The sequence below is a fragment of the Falco peregrinus genome, chromosome 5 (genome assembly GCF_023634155.1).
Source record: "Falco peregrinus isolate bFalPer1 chromosome 5, bFalPer1.pri, whole genome shotgun sequence".
NCBI classification, from domain to species: Eukaryota; Metazoa; Chordata; class Aves; order Falconiformes; family Falconidae; genus Falco; species Falco peregrinus.
Window position 1 is genome coordinate 53,857,448 of NC_073725.1, and position 17,251 is coordinate 53,874,698.

General features: G+C 35.2%; 1 protein-coding gene across 3 annotated transcripts in view; it reads left to right on the top strand.

Moving 5' to 3' along the window:
* The window catches only part of NCAPG2 (non-SMC condensin II complex subunit G2), a 48,535-nt gene that overhangs the window by 27,818 nt on the left and 3,466 nt on the right, over positions 1-17,251 (top strand). For 2 of the 3 annotated variants that reach the window (XM_055804927.1, XM_055804926.1), the window contains exons 14-27: positions 842-1,064; positions 2,281-2,393; positions 2,870-3,043; positions 4,835-4,905; positions 5,183-5,336; positions 5,513-5,686; positions 6,213-6,329; positions 6,453-6,596; positions 9,281-9,380; positions 9,866-10,050; positions 10,798-10,941; positions 12,857-12,960; positions 16,075-16,172; positions 16,528-16,630. In XM_055804927.1, the coding sequence (XP_055660902.1) occupies positions 842-1,064; positions 2,281-2,393; positions 2,870-3,043; positions 4,835-4,905; positions 5,183-5,336; positions 5,513-5,686; positions 6,213-6,329; positions 6,453-6,596; positions 9,281-9,380; positions 9,866-10,050; positions 10,798-10,941; positions 12,857-12,960; positions 16,075-16,172; positions 16,528-16,630 (1,904 nt within the window). Of the gene's footprint in view, positions 1-841; positions 1,065-2,280; positions 2,394-2,869; positions 3,044-4,834; positions 4,906-5,182; positions 5,337-5,512; positions 5,687-6,212; positions 6,330-6,452; positions 6,597-9,280; positions 9,381-9,865; positions 10,051-10,797; positions 10,942-12,856; positions 12,961-14,514; positions 14,588-16,074; positions 16,173-16,527; positions 16,631-17,251 lie in introns of those variants that run through there. The other variant, XR_008747347.1, reaches the window with a different exon arrangement.

Below are 17,251 nucleotides of genomic sequence, written 5' to 3' on the forward strand. Positions count from 1 at the left end.
GACCTTCTTTTTATGATAATTGTAGTAGGAATGCCCATGGTTTGAAATCACAGGATAATTAGCTGCTCCAGCCGTTTCTACTCAATAATGAAATTTTCATATTTTCAAATATATCAATATTCAAATATATAATTCAATATTTTTCAATGCCATGAAACTTTATTTTTTGGTGGTGTGTCTTTTGTGTGTTTTGGTTTTTTTATTACCTGAAAGTACACAGTATAATTCAAGATCTCACAAAAATTACAGATGTGAGTATCACTCAGCATACCATAACAAGCTATTTATTCTTTCTGATTTTCTTAGCTTTCAGTAACTGTTATGAATAAGCTAGAGCTCTGCTAATGATGGTATGCACTTATGGTTTGGGATGGTTTTGGAAAGGGTCTTGTTCTATACAGGTTTTTAGGGTGTATATCATACTTGTAGGTAGTTTGGTCCTACTTTGTCCTATCATGAGAATATGAAACATGACACATAATGACAAAAAATTATATTTTGTAGTGATATGCTTATAGAGTAAATAATTTTCCCCTGTACCTATGGAATTGCATTAGCATTGCAGGAATATTGAGCTGGAATTGCTTGAAACAGAATTTTACCAGTCTATCAGAGATACTGGGAGACTTAGAGGTGTGTCAGAACAGTAAAGTAGTATTGTTGCAGGAATATTTGACCTCAAGTGAGTGCTGGTGTTCTGATAAAAATTAAAAATGTGTATGCTTTTTTTAAAATGCTGTTTATATTTATTGACACTTTTGATGTGGACGACACAATAAGGGTGACTTGGTTTTTTTCTGTTTTTTTAACTCCTTTGATATCTTTTTTTCATTCTTAAAAGTTCTGGGAAATCTGTCCCATGGAGCATCTTCTGACTCGTCTTGAAGTTGATTCACAGCCTGTGTCACGACGCTTAGTGAATCTCTTATTCAACTCTTTCTTTCCCATTAACCAACCTGAAGATGTGTGGTGTGAGCGCTGTGTTACTCTAATCCAGATGAATTCAGCAGCAGCAAGAAAGTTCTATCAATATGCTTATGAATATACTGCCCCCACCAATATAGGTAAAGCACAAAACCTTGTAAGTCTTTGGATATACTAATATCATAGCATGTCACTGTTTTTTATACTTTTTCTCTATCATGTTGTTGCTAGATCTGTTGGTTTTAGTATAATAATAGTTTGTAGTTTTTGAAATTCTTGACAGCAGCAATGAACCCTGATGACAACAGGCATAAGCTTTTTCAACAATGAAGAGACCAAAGCTTTTCATTTCTGCTCTCGGGTGCTGTACTCTGTAACCAGTGTTGCTATCTGATCTCTTTTCCCCTTTCTCCTCACATGTATGTACCCTAAAAGTATTAGTTATTTATAATGCAGAAATAGTGAAATGAAATACCCTGGTTCCTCAAGTGATTTGAGATCTTTACGTGGAACATTTTATAGCAGGTGAAAAATATTGTAATATTTTTTAAGTTGCTCAGAGAAAATCTAAAAAGCCCTCCTTCCTGTTAAAAACTTCAGAAACCTTCAGCAGAAGGGGTATGTACTACACAGAGTATAGCTGCTTTTTGTAAAAGTGCTATTGAACCAGGAAAAATTGGGAAATTTTTTTTCAGAGGCGTTCTGATACTATAAAAACAAAGTAGTCAGGATGGAGTGACCTGGGTAAAACACCCAAGTCCTTGCCCCTTTGCTGATTAACTGGATAAGGTAGTTTTGAAATATGTGCTAGTGTACCTCTAGTCATACCTTCACTAGAGTGGACATAACCCTTTGCCTTTTATCCAGAGATGAGCTCTTCATTACGGACTACGATGGTTAGGCTACTACATCTTTTATAAAAAATTGGAGTTGACATCAGAGGGGATGTATGATTAAACACAGGTCATTAAATTAATAGCTATGCTAGATGAATGTAGGAGTTGAGAGCTCCCTCTGATCCTGGTTTGGTAAGATGGTGGTTGGTTGGGTTTTTTTTAGTAGATTTCTTTTTTAACAATAAAATTATAGGACCTGATTATGATGTTGCCATTTCTTCTTCATGCTTGCTGGGAAAACGTGAAAGTGTTTTATATAATTTCCTTTTACTAGGAAATGTTTTCTTTTTTTCTCTATAATTTAATTTTTATAAGTAATAATAATAAAAAAATAAGTGTTTCTGGTTCTATTGCCTGCTTTTTCATACTGACTTTCCAGCATTACACTTAGATGAATTTACTATCAACATTCTTAACAAATAGTGAATGTCTAATTTATTCTTATTATATTTAAATGTAGCTAAATTGATGCTTACTATTCGGCGCTGCTTGAATGCCTGCATCCAGAAAGCAATGAAAGAGAGTCTTCGTGATAGTGATGATGATGATGATGATGAAAAGGAGAATACAAGCGTAAGAAAGTCCACTTCATGATAAATTCTGGTGACTTTATTCCTGTGGTGCTTGATTTGAGACATGGGCAGTTAATGATATGACAGAAATGTAAAGGAAAAGTCCTTGGGCATCTGTGGAATTAGAAGGGGAGAACTGCCATTATGGTGGTTTCCTGCCCTGCAACAGCAGAAATTTGGTGAAGTAGCTAGAATTAGATATATGAAATTAGTGTGAAGCTTATTTTAAATGAATGCTTCCCAAATTCCAGTACTAATTATAAATTGGTTTGGTTTTGCAATTAAATTAATTAAACAAAAATAACATATCAAGATGACTCAAGCTATATATATAAGACTGAATTATGGGGTTCATGTTCTACAACAAACATAATACCTTTGTGAAATGAAGTTTCATGTTTTTTTCAAACTTTATTATATTCTCAAATGCAAATTTAGATTAAAATAGGTAGTATCATCTAAATGTTTGTATTTCAGGTGTTGAATAATGTGTTGTCAATAAATGATGTGGCCAGCATGGCAAGTTTATTGGAGGTTACTGTAATTCTCTGGAGAAGTATCCAGAAAGCACTAGATCACAATGAAGGTGCCAAATCTTATGCTGTCAGAAAATTTGCTTCTGTACTTCCTGAATATTTTAAAGTATTTAAGGTAAAGAAAACCTAATTTTTCCTGTAAGTGCTTTGTATTTTCTTCACATGCTTTCATGTATTGTGTCTTTTATCTGTCTTCATGGCATTAGGAATTCTTTTTCATTGTTGCTGTAAGTTATAAACAATAGCAAGTCTTTTGGAATTGGATAGAAGCTATTCTCCAATTGCAGTATCTGACTGATGAACCATTATCTAAATAGTCAACACTGAAATACTTACGCAATAAATTGCTCCCCTTTTAATGTTTTTATAGGATTCTATTCTTTTGAATGTTTTTGAAACTTTTAGGAATCGGTAACTGAAAATTGCGCCATAAATAGCACAATAAATTTAGCAGAATTAATACTCAATGTATATGACAGTCCTCATGTGTTTTCTACTCACTCCCCCCCCAAACTCATCTAGCACCACCACTTACTATGATCTGGCTGCTGGAACAGACAGCTGAAGCAGCTGAGGCTCCTTTTTTGCTTCCTTGTGATTGATTTCCACTAATTTGATTCTACTCCAATGATTTTTTGATGCACGCACTTATTGTTTGGGCTTGATATAAGCAATTAATTAAAGCCAGTCATTTTGTATTTTCAGTCTCCTTGATCTGTTTAGTTTCAGTGTTATTCTTCAGGATGCTATCTTTTAATAGTGGTTAATAGTATCTGCCACACCCTGTAGAGCATTTGGAAGGCTTATCTACTGGACACCATTTATGTTTATGGCTCTTGTACTGAAGTATACTGAGTTATGCTGGCTGTTATACTTAACATTCAAGTTTTCTTTAGATAATCAGGGACTGGAAAGCAATTTGCTACTACATAAGATTCTGCAGCAGATACACCACATACTGTCTCTACCCTGAAAGCATTTGGAAGTTGTCAAAAGACATTCTGAATCTTTTTGGTAGAGGATGTAGCATCCCTCTTGAGAGTTTCTGGTGAGCATATGAGATATTCAGCTTTAGCAAGCAACCTCTTTGACTTTGATATTCTTACAGTGAGTAATCAGCTTGGATCTAAAAAGACCTGTCATCAGAGGCTTAGTTTCTAAAAGCTGCAGGCTGAAGCAGCATGTCTCTTTCCTGAAAAGCTGCAAATATATTTTTTTAATGTTCTTCAAAAATCATCTTTAAAAGGTTTTAGATCTTGAAATACCCATGTAGGTAGTAATTTCATTTGATTGTATTTGTGAAGCTTGGACATACAGATACACTATTTTTGGAGTCTTTCACGTAGATTGGTTTCTATATAATCCAAGTGAGACTATGTTGTGGTCCAGACCTTGTATTATGATGTGTTGTAGTGACTTACACTGTATTTTGCATTACCATTGTTATATAAACACCCTTTCCTTCAGAGTATTTTTTATAAATTTCTGATGTGAATGAATATTCATTTAAGGCACTAGTTACTTGAGAGGCGTTAGATGGTGTTGTGATTGTGCAATTGAGTATTAGCCACTACCAGAAAAAATATGAAGCTAGAGCTGTTATTTCTTTTGCAATGGTTATTAATCTAATGGAACCAAAATTAGTCATGGTGGTGTTTCTGACAGTTTGTCAGAAAGCTGAATGATAAGATAATTGATAATTGATCTCTAAGAAAAAGAATCAGAGGCTTCATATTGCAAGCCACATGTTGTTAGGAGCTTCTTTCAGTTCCATTTCTAGGGAAAAAAGGAAGTCCTTAAGGTGAGATAATTTAATCATACTGAAAAAGTACTTTCTTTAGTTTTGTGTGTGTGTGTGTGTACCTGTATGTGTGCATCATATAGTATACTTTTTTTTTAATCCTAGGATGAGCGTTGTGTGACTCCATTGGTTGTTCTGGCATCCTTTATGCCCCCTGCTGCTATTCCTACATTCAGGTACTATTCCCAAATCCAAAATACGAATGACAAGAAATTTCTTGTTGACTGTAACTATTAATTTTTCACAGCTTGATGTATTAAATCCCATTTTTATAAATTAATCCACTAAACAAATTTGATAAGTTAGTAAAACTTACGAGCTGCAAGTATGTCTTTGAGCCATTGGTGAATCTTTTGGTACTATGCTAGTTGATTTTTCTTTGAATTATTTCTTCACTTATGGATGTAAAGCTAATGCATCTCTGTTTGTTTGTTTGTTTGTTTGATTTTTAAGCTGCGGTGTGATCTCCAGACTCAGAAATATTGACATTGGAGCTGACAAAAGCAAATATTCTACCCTGATAGACTGCATGTGTCGCTGGGGTCAAGTGGGACATGTTATGGAATTAGCCTGTGACTGGTTGTCTGACAGGCTAACCCCAAGAAAGGTGTGCATATACATACATCAAAGAATTAAGGAATTGCTAGATTACATAAAGGCATCATGCTTTTTTGTTTTTTTTCTTTAGTAAAGAAGCCTCTTTAATGCCATATTATTCTGCTTTGGAATTAGTTGTAAGATACTAACAGTGTTCTACTGGTTTTGTGCCTTCTTCTCATTTAGAGTATTAAAACATCTGAACGACGAGTGCGTATCCATGTAACACAGGAATCAAAGCCAGAATTAGCAGTTGATTACATTGAATATTTATTGACTCATCCTGTTAATCGTGGTTACCTGCTCTCTGTTCCTAAAAAGAAACTGAAACAGCTTTTGAAAATTCTCAGTGCTGCAAAGGTAGTATTCTCCTTACCATAAACAGTGCTTATAAAAGAGTGCCTAATATCATATATTGCCTAAGTCAAACTAAAGGCCCACAGGAATAAATATTTAAGATTCATGATCCTAGTTTCTCTTCTATAGAAAGAGATCCTCGTTTCTCTTCTATAGAAGATTTTCTTTTTGAATTGTACTTCAAACCAATATTCTAAACTAGAAGTATATTAGTTCAGAATTGTTTGTAGAAGGTAGATTTTAACCAGCTTGTCATTTTTAGGTGTCTCAAAATTGATGTGATCTAGTGTTGAGAGCATTAAGGGACCTGACTTTATGAACGTACATATAAGAAATAGTCTCAAAACCAGTTATGGCATTGCAAAATGAAATGAATTGAAAGTATGCTTATTGGTTTGGGGGGGTTAGGGATTTTTTTTGTGGTTTTTTTTTGTTTTTGTTTTTTAAAATCTCTTGTTTAAAGCTGCTGAGAAAAGAAACATTTGAAAGGATTTTCTGGGAAATATAAATATAGATTTTGATATTTCAGGAGGTTCTTGGCTCAATTCTGAAAGGAACTGATGCAGGTTCTCGTAGCTGGATTCAAGCAACTGCCCTAAGAGCCTTCAGCCTCTTTTGCAGGTTGAGTATTCATCTTCAGAACAAGGTATGGTTATACCTTTCTGTATAAGCTGGAGTTGCAGCTGAAAGTATAAGGAAATTCCAAAAGAATTGGAAAGACAGTTATTAAACAACTTCTGTTTGTTTGGGTTTTTTTTTCCCCTCACAGTTTTCTGAAGAAGGAAAAGATTACCTCCCACTTCTGAAGGAGACAGGTGCTTGGGTGGAAAGTCAAGTTGTTCCTTTTGTACTAGCAAGGGATCAAGAAGATGGCATTTCAAAACACAGTAATGTTTCTGAATTAATTATCCAGGTTAGAGGTCTCATAACATAAATTAAACAGCTGCCAATCTGAAAAACCACACTTATTTATTTATTTATTTATTTATTTATTTATTTATTTATTTATTTATTTATTTATTTATTTATTTATTTATTTATTTCAATCATATACTGACAGAGTGCACTGGCATTTTTGGAGCCCAGCAAGTGAATGAACTAATGAAACAGGCCTGATTATTCTGAGGTTACAGTTTTGTACTTTTGCTATTCCTTTGATTGCTTAAAGTCACACTTTTTTCTAAATTGCTTTTGATTTTGTTTGAACCTTCATATTTTTTAAATATAAGAATATGTAAGTATAACTGTGTGTACCCTAGCAATTAAATCAAGTATTTGGCATCAACAATACCTTTTTCTTATCTAGACTTTTTCCACCCACCAGTGCATAATATATATTGTCGTCATATCTGTTGAAGTGAGGATGGAATATGTTTAATGTTTCACACTTGTGAAAATGCCCACTCAAGAAACTTGTGGCACAGCAGGTGATGTAACCTGGGTGTCTAAAATCTTAGGCTTCTAACAAGTAATTCTTGTCCTCGTTCTCTCATCCCCCATACTAAATGAAGGTAATACTTAACGCTGTTTTATGAAAAAAGCATTAACATAGAGTTAAGATTGTCACTGAATCTCAATTCTGAAAAGGAGAAGAAAATTAGTGGCTGAAAACAAAGCTATAGTTGCGTGGTATACTAGCACTTAATAGCCTGCTCTTCTGTGGTATAGAAGGTCCTGGAAATGACAGAATCACTGCAGCTGCATACATTGTGTTGAATAACACAACAGAGGATGACTTAAAGGACCAGGAAGGTGGTGTGATTATAAAAGAGGATTTAGATCTAATTGCTTGCTTGCTTCCTTTCTTTCTTTCTTTCTTTCTTTCTTTCCTTCCTGCTTTCGCAAAAGAAATGGGTAAAATTATACCCTGGGGAATTTGCTATGGGACTCAGCACTAGAATGAAGCATAGAACATATCTTTGGAAGTCAGCAGAGAGGTAGGGTGTGAATTACCTGGCAATTTAATAATGAGGTCAGTCTTGTACTCTAATTGTGCTGCAGCAGCCAAACGGCTTCTGGAAAAGTATAAAGAGATAGTAAACTCAAACAGGTGTTGCAGCTGTGCCCGGTACAGGTAGCTTGTGTGTTCTATATGCTACTGTCTGTTCTCTATGAATGAAATATTTAGTATGCATACCAAAGCTCTTCTGTTTATCAAAATTTTAGATGCACAGAACTCAACTTTCTATAATAGAAAGACAAGACACAAAACAGGGACACTTTACCAGCATTATCAGAATGTTTATGATCAAGTTCCTATGTTTGAAAATGAAATGAACACAAACTTTATTGATAAGCAATAAGATAGGCAGCTGTCGCCTGTAAACTCATCTGACATATTACTTGGACTTTAAGATCTACTAGTAAAGATCATTGTGTTTCATTATTGGCTATTCATTTTCATCATTATTTCCAGAGGAGAAACTGAGGTGTAAAAGACTGATGTGACTTGTCTGGAAGTCAAGAAGAGAATCCAGGCTTCTTGCATCTCCTGTAATAAGCCACATGCTTGTTAAGCAGCTCCTATTTGTTTCTCACCTTTTATACTGTTTTTTGTTGGAATGAGGTATTGATTGTGCTTTTTAATTGTTTGTAGTGTATATTTGGTAATAATGTTGGCATTAAAAGCAGACCTAGTTTATCTCAAAATATCCATATATCTAAAAATTAGTTGCTTCTTTAATACTGTTGTATATGAAAGGGGACTAGAGTCTCTCTACTTTTTCAACTTACATTTCTCTGTCAGTTTCTCCACGACTTATCCCATTCTTTCCCATTTCACCCTTCCTCTGCTTGGCCTGTTACTCAGTTTAGCGCTTACTGTTACAGGCAGAGCTTTACAGGGGGGCTGTTCTCATTAGGCCACTGCTCTGCTGTGTGAGGCTGATGGGCCCTCTGACACAAACCCCAGTGTCATCACTGACAGTGTCCCTTACCCCTTACCTTCATCTGCTCTTCACAGAAAGCATTTGATTATATAATGTGTTTGGTTGGTTTTTTAAGTGTAGTTCTGAATTGTTTCCTCTTAAGTGTCCCTGACATACCACTTAACCCAAGGGAGATTTTAATGTTGATCTATGGGTCCTTTCAGATTTTGGTCAAGGGAAAGATTTGGCCTAACTTTAGTCACAGTCAGTGCCTTGAACAACCCAGCTCATGTATACATAATAGGATGGTTAAAAATTCTCTACTCTGTCTATACATTAGTACTGTAATCTCTTTAGTATGTAGCATTTGTGTGTCTGTAGCGAAAAGATCTTTTTGGATGCGGTTTTTAATTTTGCTACTCAAGATAGATAAAGACTTCATATTCTGTTTTGGTAAATGTTAAGTATCAATGCTTCTGATCTGAGCCTGAGTAAAAAAGATGGAGGATTTACTGCCTTTTGAGAAACTGTGTTTGCTGGAGGAAAGAGCTACGGAGAAGTGTTTGGAACTTCTGCTTTTCAAAGGTTGTAAACTGAGTAACTCCAAGTAGATGCATCAGCTTTCAGGACAACTTTGCTAAGATTTCATGGTTTTATTATTTTTAGATTTTACTGAACAGTTCCTTTATATCAATTTTCGTTCTCACATGCTTTTGCATCTGTTTCCTAGGCCTACCTGACAGTGTGTAAAGATGTCATAATGATTGGCCTTGGAAATCTCACGTTTCAAGCACATGTTTTAGGTATCGCTCTTTCAGTTATACAAACAGGTACAATATTTTGCACTAACATAAACATCTCCACGTATACTTAGCTGACTTACACTAGCAGAACTATTGCTCTTAGCATTTTGGAATCTGTTTGTCAAAAAATGTCTACTGCTTATGCTAGCTAATACCAACAATACAGTCAGAAGTCACGGCAGCTTTTCAGAGGATTGAAAACAAGCAGAGAACTGGCCCAGAACCATGTTGTGTTGATAACTAGTGTTTCTTCTTTGCTCTTAGATTCCAGTTATTACTATATAATTCAGGGGGTTATATGTATGTGTATATATGCAAATTGGTTTTAATATATGTATAAAAATATATATATATATGAGTTACATGTATATCGGCGTGCCTTGGAAGGCGTCATTGTAGCACTATTTAAATTTGGCTATTTATGGTATATAACTGAGTTCCATTCTAAGCTTGTACCCAAAGAATATCTCATTACAGTTTTTTTATATTGTGGTATTTATCTGTTTCTCTAGAGAGAGGTGACTTTTGTGCCCCAGTGTTACTGATGGCTCTAAAAGAAATTATTGAAGCTTCTTTAACTCAGAATACTGAGACAGATGAAGTGGCAAATCTTTTTCACAATGTACAGGCAGTCTTCCAGAAAGTTTTAGAATGTGTGGCACGCAAACTCAACAAACAGCCAGAAGAAGGGATTCAGGTATCAAATTACAATTGAAATGTCTACCTAATGTGTAGGTCAATCCATACTTTTTATGCAAATGTGTTATAATTAGACACTTTGTGGTGGTAATTTAATCAGATGTTGACTCAAATATTCAGGTAAAATTTCTAAGTTTCCTAGTTACCAATGTTTGGATTTTTTTTTCCATTGTTGGTTTCATCATGACAGAAAAACTGTTAAATTGGCGAACAATGCGTTCTGTTACCAATGATCCTAAGCTATGCTAGTACTCATAGGTTATTAATCTTACCTGCAATTAAATGAACTTTCTCAATCTAGAACAAAAAGTTTGATTATATAAATTATGGTCTTGGGAGGGAGGAGGAATTGTCTTATTTTCTTTGTCTGAATTATATCCAGTTCAAAATAATTATGATGTACTAAAGTTCTTCAAAACCTCTCTTCACAAAAAAGTTAGCTTCTTTTATAGCGGAGCCTAGATAGTAGTGAGAGGGGTGGATCACTGGAAAATTTTATGGCCTGCTTTTCAGGACTTCTGAAAAACATTCTGTTCTATTTTTCATTACAAGAATTGTTTTTGTTTCTCTCAAATTTGAGTAGACTTCCCAAACATGTTGCTGATTCCCTATCTGATCCCAGGTGGCTTAAATACCTCAATAGCTTTCAGGTGTGATCTGCATTTCTTCACAGAGAAACTTGTTGAAGTATTTAAATTATACTCAAGCAATGTGAAAAAGCTGAACTGTTTTTCTTTGGTTTTAGTTGATTCAGTCTGTTCAAGTGCCTCTTGGAGAATTCATACAGGCAGTCCAGTGCTGGCATTCATCTTGGCCAGCAGTTCACCAGGGTGTGCTTTCTACTCTCCTAGCTGCAATAGTAGCAGAGATAAATCATGTGCTACAGAAGGTAAAGTTAGTTTTTTGGGTGGCTTTTTTATGAGTTTATTTTATGTTATTTTTTACACTTAACTGCTTTTAAAGTTATGTTGGAACAACAGAGCAATGATCAGAAAGTGTGATGTTTGTACTGCAGATGAAGACTTTGTGTGTGTTGGTATGGAACAAACAGGAAATTTTACTTGTAATTTTGTATTATGGTGCATCTCTCAGATTTATGAATACAGCTGTGTAAGAGCAGAGTTATCGCGGTGCCTAGTTCGCTATTTGCCTCTGACAGAAGAATTTAGAAATTAGGCAGTGTTGGAGACTAATGACATTTTTTGAGATCTTCTGTCTATGTGGTTTTGTACTGGGTCTGGCTGGGAAGGAGTTAACGTTCTTCACAGCAGTCTCGATGGTGCCACAGTTTGCATTTGTGGCTAAAATGCTGTTGAGGACACATCACTTAGTTTGGCTGTTGCTGAACAGTACTTGCAGACTGAATGCTTGTATCCTCTCTTCCCTTAACCCCTTGCCCTAAAAAAAAAAAAAAAAAAAAGGCAAGCAGGCTGTAGGGGACACAGCTGAGGCAGACAACTCAAGCTGACCAAAGGCATATTCCATCCCATACAATGTTCTGTTCAGCAATAAAAGCTCAGGGAGAGAGGAGGAAGGGAGGTTGTGCTAAACCTACCTCACCTTGTCTCACTCAATGTTAGGGAACTTAGGAAATGAACCACTGATCTCTGACAGATTCCAGTTCCCTATCCTTGGAACTGTCTCTTAGGGTTCTGTAATCCTGTTCCAAAATGGGCTGATGTCGTGCTTGGCACTGATCACTTACACATTCTCTGCTTCAATACAGATCCATTTCTCATACTGCATCTTTTTTTGGTTTCTCTGCTTTTTGTCTAGAGGATTTCCAAATAACTGATTTGAGTTTCTTTGTAAAGAAAGAAGCTCTGATTACTGTATATGCTAAAAGCCCCGGCTTGGCTTTTTTTTTTAATTGTCCTTGAAGGGGGTAACAGTCCCAATGCATAGTCCTCATGCATGTAGTGTTAGGAGCAAATATGACAGGTAAGACTGGAAGCTTTGAGAACTAACAAGGAGGAGCAGAGTTTCTGTGGCAGAGGCTGTACTTACTGTGGTTGCTAGATATGTCGGAGAAAGAGCAATAAACGGTTGCCAGAAAGTACTGAGTACAACAGAGCTGCTTCTAAGATATTCTGTGTTATGGAAGGAACTGAAACAATACCAGAGATTTGCCTGCAAATATTAGTATATCAGCTGAGGGGCTGTAGAATGACAGCATGCTTTTTACAGATGCTGCGGGGTAAAGGTTTATGGTCTTGAATGATACTGCAGATTCGTACTCACAGATTATGAATGTTCATTACACTAAATCATCTGAGCTGGGGTTTTCCCAGCCCCTAGGTTACTGTACTAGTAAATCCAAATTCGGTTCTAACTAAATACTTGCCATGCTATTCAGAACTTGATACCAAGAAGAACAGATAAAGGGAATCAGGAAATCACTGTCACCTACATTATTTTATTAGAAATTATGCAAGCACACTTAAACTTGGAGACACAAAGGGTACTCATTTGTACTTAATACGCTGTGCCTTTATAAATAGTGACCAACAATGTAGTTTCATGTAACTTCTGTTCAGAACAACAGAGGAGAATATTTGCCTTGATACAAATACTGTTTATTTGGTTTAGTTTTAGCCTTTCTAATTTAAATTTGTTTTGTTTATTTGGATGCAACACAATTGGATTAAGGCTAGTCAAAGAATACATTGTGAATATTTCTTCTCTTTTAATTATTTAAGGGATAGGTTTTGGTTAGTATAATTATTGAAATACAAATTTGCTTTGATATTTTCTGCATAGGTGTATTTCTTGATCTACTACAGTTGTGGACTTCTCTTTTTTAGGCTTCCAATGAGAAAGACTTAACTATACCAAGGACTATTTCAGGCCTTCCTCCTCTTTCAAGCAGTCTAATGGCCATAATTATGAAGTCAGTTAATCTTGTCAGGTAAATGTTTCTACATTAATTTGTCCAAGGTTGTGGTTAATGTAGAAATCTTGTCAACAGTGTTTTAATTTCTAAATTCAAATAAATTTTGAGGAGCTAGATACAAAATTTACCTGCACTCCTTCATAATCCCTTTCTCCTGCCGTAATGCATGTCGCTATTGACTGGGGGTGGTGGTGGTTCCATTTTTTTGTACTGCTTTTTAACTGCTTCTAAGAGGGCTGCTTATTTACAGGACTGCTCATCTAAATGAGTTCTTTAATCTTGCATCTTGGCTTGCTTCTTTCAGAAGATACTTAAACATCAGTCCCCTCAATATAGAAATCTTGAAATGAGATAAAATATTTACCAGAAATAGCATTAATCTTTTAATTGAACATCCTCAATGAGGTGACAAATGTACTGTAGCTTTATTAAAATCACAAAATTCAAATTAGCTTTAAAATATCTGAGTTCTAAAAGCCTCCCAAAGTAGGGTTACATCATTATTTTTTGTAAGATTTAAACTTTTTTTTTTAATTTCCTCTATTTAGTGGCTACTCTGAATATCTTCTAAAATTGTCATAAGTTAATTTCATTTTGCTTAGTTTGTTCATACTCAGTTTTTATTTACATGGCTATACACATCAGACTTATTTTAAATGATCAAGGGTCTAATATGTATTCCTTAGAAGTCCTGTTATTCTCCACGACTTGTCACAAGTAATGCCTATCCTTAACTTCCTCATCTTACAGGCATTGAATATCGCTGTCTCTGCTGTCATAAGGGTTTTTTCTTCTCAATCCTTCTCTACTAGCTGAACTTACACAGCAAAGGAGTCCAGAGAGTCCAGCAATAGGTTTCCTAACCCAGATCTTGTTCTGTGAGGCAGCAGCTGTCCATCGAGGTTCTGTCTTTTAGTGAAAATTATTTTACACACATCTTTTGAGAAGAGATGCAGAAATTCAATGAATTCTTCTGAAACTTTTTCTTACAATGCTCAAGGAGGATCTTGTCCAATCTTGAGAGAGAAAACTGCTAGCTTGGACCAGATTGTTTCTATGAATACTTTAATAAACATGTGTCTTCTAGTATTTATCTTTTTGGTGCAAAGATCTAAGTCAGGAGATAATTTTCATCTGGTTTCACTGGTGCCTCAGGGCTGAGACTGCTTTTAAGGCTGTTTTCTTTTATTAATCTGTAATGATAGGGCCATAATCAGTCCATTAGCAAATCATTCAATATCTCAGAAATTATCATCATTCCCCACCAATACAAAAGTCTATGGCATTACAGAATCTGATGTGAGCTTCCATGCTGTGAACACACAATCAGCTTGCACCAGGTTCTGCAGCATCTATTATGTTTTGAGTTACTAATTGGTCATTCTCTAGCACCAAGTTTCAGTCCCTATACCACTGATAATGCTGAGTGATTTGGCAATATCTGACCAATTGTGTGAGTATCCTGCCCTTTAGTAGGGAACTATCTGTACAGGAACCAACTAGTTATCTCTTATTTATCTGTATTTGTAAGTAGCTTACTGTTCAGTTCTGTTTTATCTTTGCATGCAGGCTCATGTGACCCTAGTTGAGAGGGAGGTGGGGAAAGGCAGCTGTTTTAAGTCTGCAGTGAGTCTCATTACAGGTTAGTAAAATTACAATATTCCTTCATGGAACTAAAGAGTATGCTTACTAACCTAAGCAGTGATAAACAATAAAGTCAAAACTCTGAATGGAATACTGTCAGTCAGCAATTTAAGAGCAGTATGAAATGGAATCAACACTTGGTCAGTTGGTCCACAATGATACAACAAAACTAATGCAATGCAAGAGCGACTTCATAATACTTATTTCAGACCCTAAGGAGGTTTCATCTTTCTCAGCACTCTGAAGCAATATTTGAGCTACTACAAAGCTTATTTACTGAGTCGCTAGTGGAGGTTAGTTCTTGTCTTAACAGCGTATTTCATTTTGATGTCTTGCCACCTGAAAAGGCCTGAAGAACAGTTAAAGACAGAACTGGGTATTTATGGTGTTTGGTTTTGGTAACAGATAATATTATTATCAAAGGTATTTTGAAATGTTTTGGAGAAAGTTACTGTAACATCTACTGCTCTGTTTCCCCTTTTACTTTTTACACAGCATTTAGTTTTGTGCTCTGAGTATGTGGGTTACAGATCTTGTCCATCTCCTGCTTTATCCCTCTTGTTCTTTTATTTTTCTCTTGTTTTTGAGAATTGCTTCTGAGATAAATTTGTTATTTTTACCATAAATACTATAATGATCAATTAGTGATTTCATTCTGTAGTATTGCCTTATTCCCTACTGCAGTTTAGTATGGTTGCTAGACCTCTTTCTTCACTCTCGTTTCGTTTTTCTTAACTCAATATAAGTCTCAAAACACAGCTAAAGTTTGCTGACAATACTATAATCTCTTGCTAAAAGTGAGTCTCTTAAGATACATATTGAGTTAGTATTTATCTTAGACTTTAAATGAATAGTTGTTTTGGTTCTGTTAGTCTCTCCATACTTTCAGTATCTACAATTTAGTTTGGAGGTGTTTTGGGGCTATGTTTATTTTATAAACGTTCTTCACTGTTTTGTGGTTGGAAAGCAATCTCTTTTAATTATTGAGATTCTCATTTTAGACCAAAAAGTTAATCAAACTCCAGTTTCTGATCAGGCTACAAGTAGTAATAGTTGTAAGAGCATGAGTAGTTACTAACAAACTGTTGGTGTTGTATAACATATTTCTTTTTAAACTTCAGTAGAAATTTAAATTAGAAATTTCAGTACAAATTATGTGACTTGCATTCCAGTAGAACCAGTATTTTTTTCATGGATTGACTTTCCCGAAATAGTCCACAAGCTATTCATTTCTCTTAACAGCTACTTACTCTGTGTACAAACTTTTTTATTTTCTTCCCAAGCAATTTACCATTCTGCTAACTCAGATATTCTCAGTTCCAGAAGCAGCATGTAGTCTTCAATTACCCAATAACCATTGCTTTGTCATGCATGGTATCTCTGAAGCTATGGTGGCAGGGTAGCATAATCACAAACTTGTTCTGTTCAGTCCTATTTTGAAAAAAACATGGTTCATAATGTATTCTTGCTTTATTTTTTCCTTAGGTCATTTTTAAATGAATTAATGGAATGCATTCTCTCTGAAGAGATTGAAGGGATTTTTAATATAACAGCTGTTGTCTGCATTATGATCATAATTAAAGGTCAGTCAAACTATTTTTTTTCTTTTTTTCATATGCTGTTTTGAAAGCGGAGTTCTTGTGCAGTTCAACAAGCACTGTTAAGTTACCATTTTCCTACAGGATTTAAGCTTATATCACTCAAATTATGTTAAGCTTGGACATTCAATCTTTGTATAGTGAGTTCAAAAACACAACTGTCTGCTAATTTGTATGGTTCATCTCTGTATTCTGTTTTTCTGGAATAAAAGGTAATATAATATCTAATATTTCATTAAACTATCTGTTACGTTAAATACTTATGGAAATAGGCAGGAAGGTTTTTTTGATAAATCATTATTTTTTGTCCAGCTTTTCTGCATAATCTTATTTCAAATAGGTAAGCACAAAACTTCACTTCTAAAGGATATTGCACCTGCCATTCAAAGGAAACTGATAACGTGCAAGGATGCTGCCACAGAAGAATCTAGCAGCACTGGAAGGTAAATGTGCTGTTGGAAATGAACACTAACCTCTTCTATACCCTCTCTGCAATAAATGGCTGCGTTTTGTATTTACGTAATATGGTTAGAGTGTTCTGAGTGATTGCAAGGTTTGAAATAGTGGGTGAACAAAATTGTGAGGTATTGAGCCCAGCACAGTATTATATTTCCTGCCTGTACATTTGCTGTGATTGCAATCTTTACATATATAGTTTGGTTTTCTGCATTTAATTTGAATGTGTTATGACTCGATGCTGTATATTGCACGATTCAGTTCTGTTCCAGGAGGGGGAAAAAAAAAAAGCCTGATATCCAGAGCAATACAATAGAGTAGCTGTATTGTTGATAACGAAATATGTATTCATTCATTTAAATCTGCTATTATATCAAAGCCAAAACAGTATTGTGTAACTCTCTTTAAAGAGATATATAATCTTAAGATCTAGACCAGAAAGTGTTATGATATATACGTACCACTTCAGTTGTGTACCATGAAAAATTATATTTAAAAAACAAACAAAAAAAAGGGGGGGGGGGGGAGGTGGGTAGTCAAAACTAGTGTGCCCTTCACTTCCATTTCCTGTCTGGCACAAGTAAATACAACACAGAAATTTTGCTGTC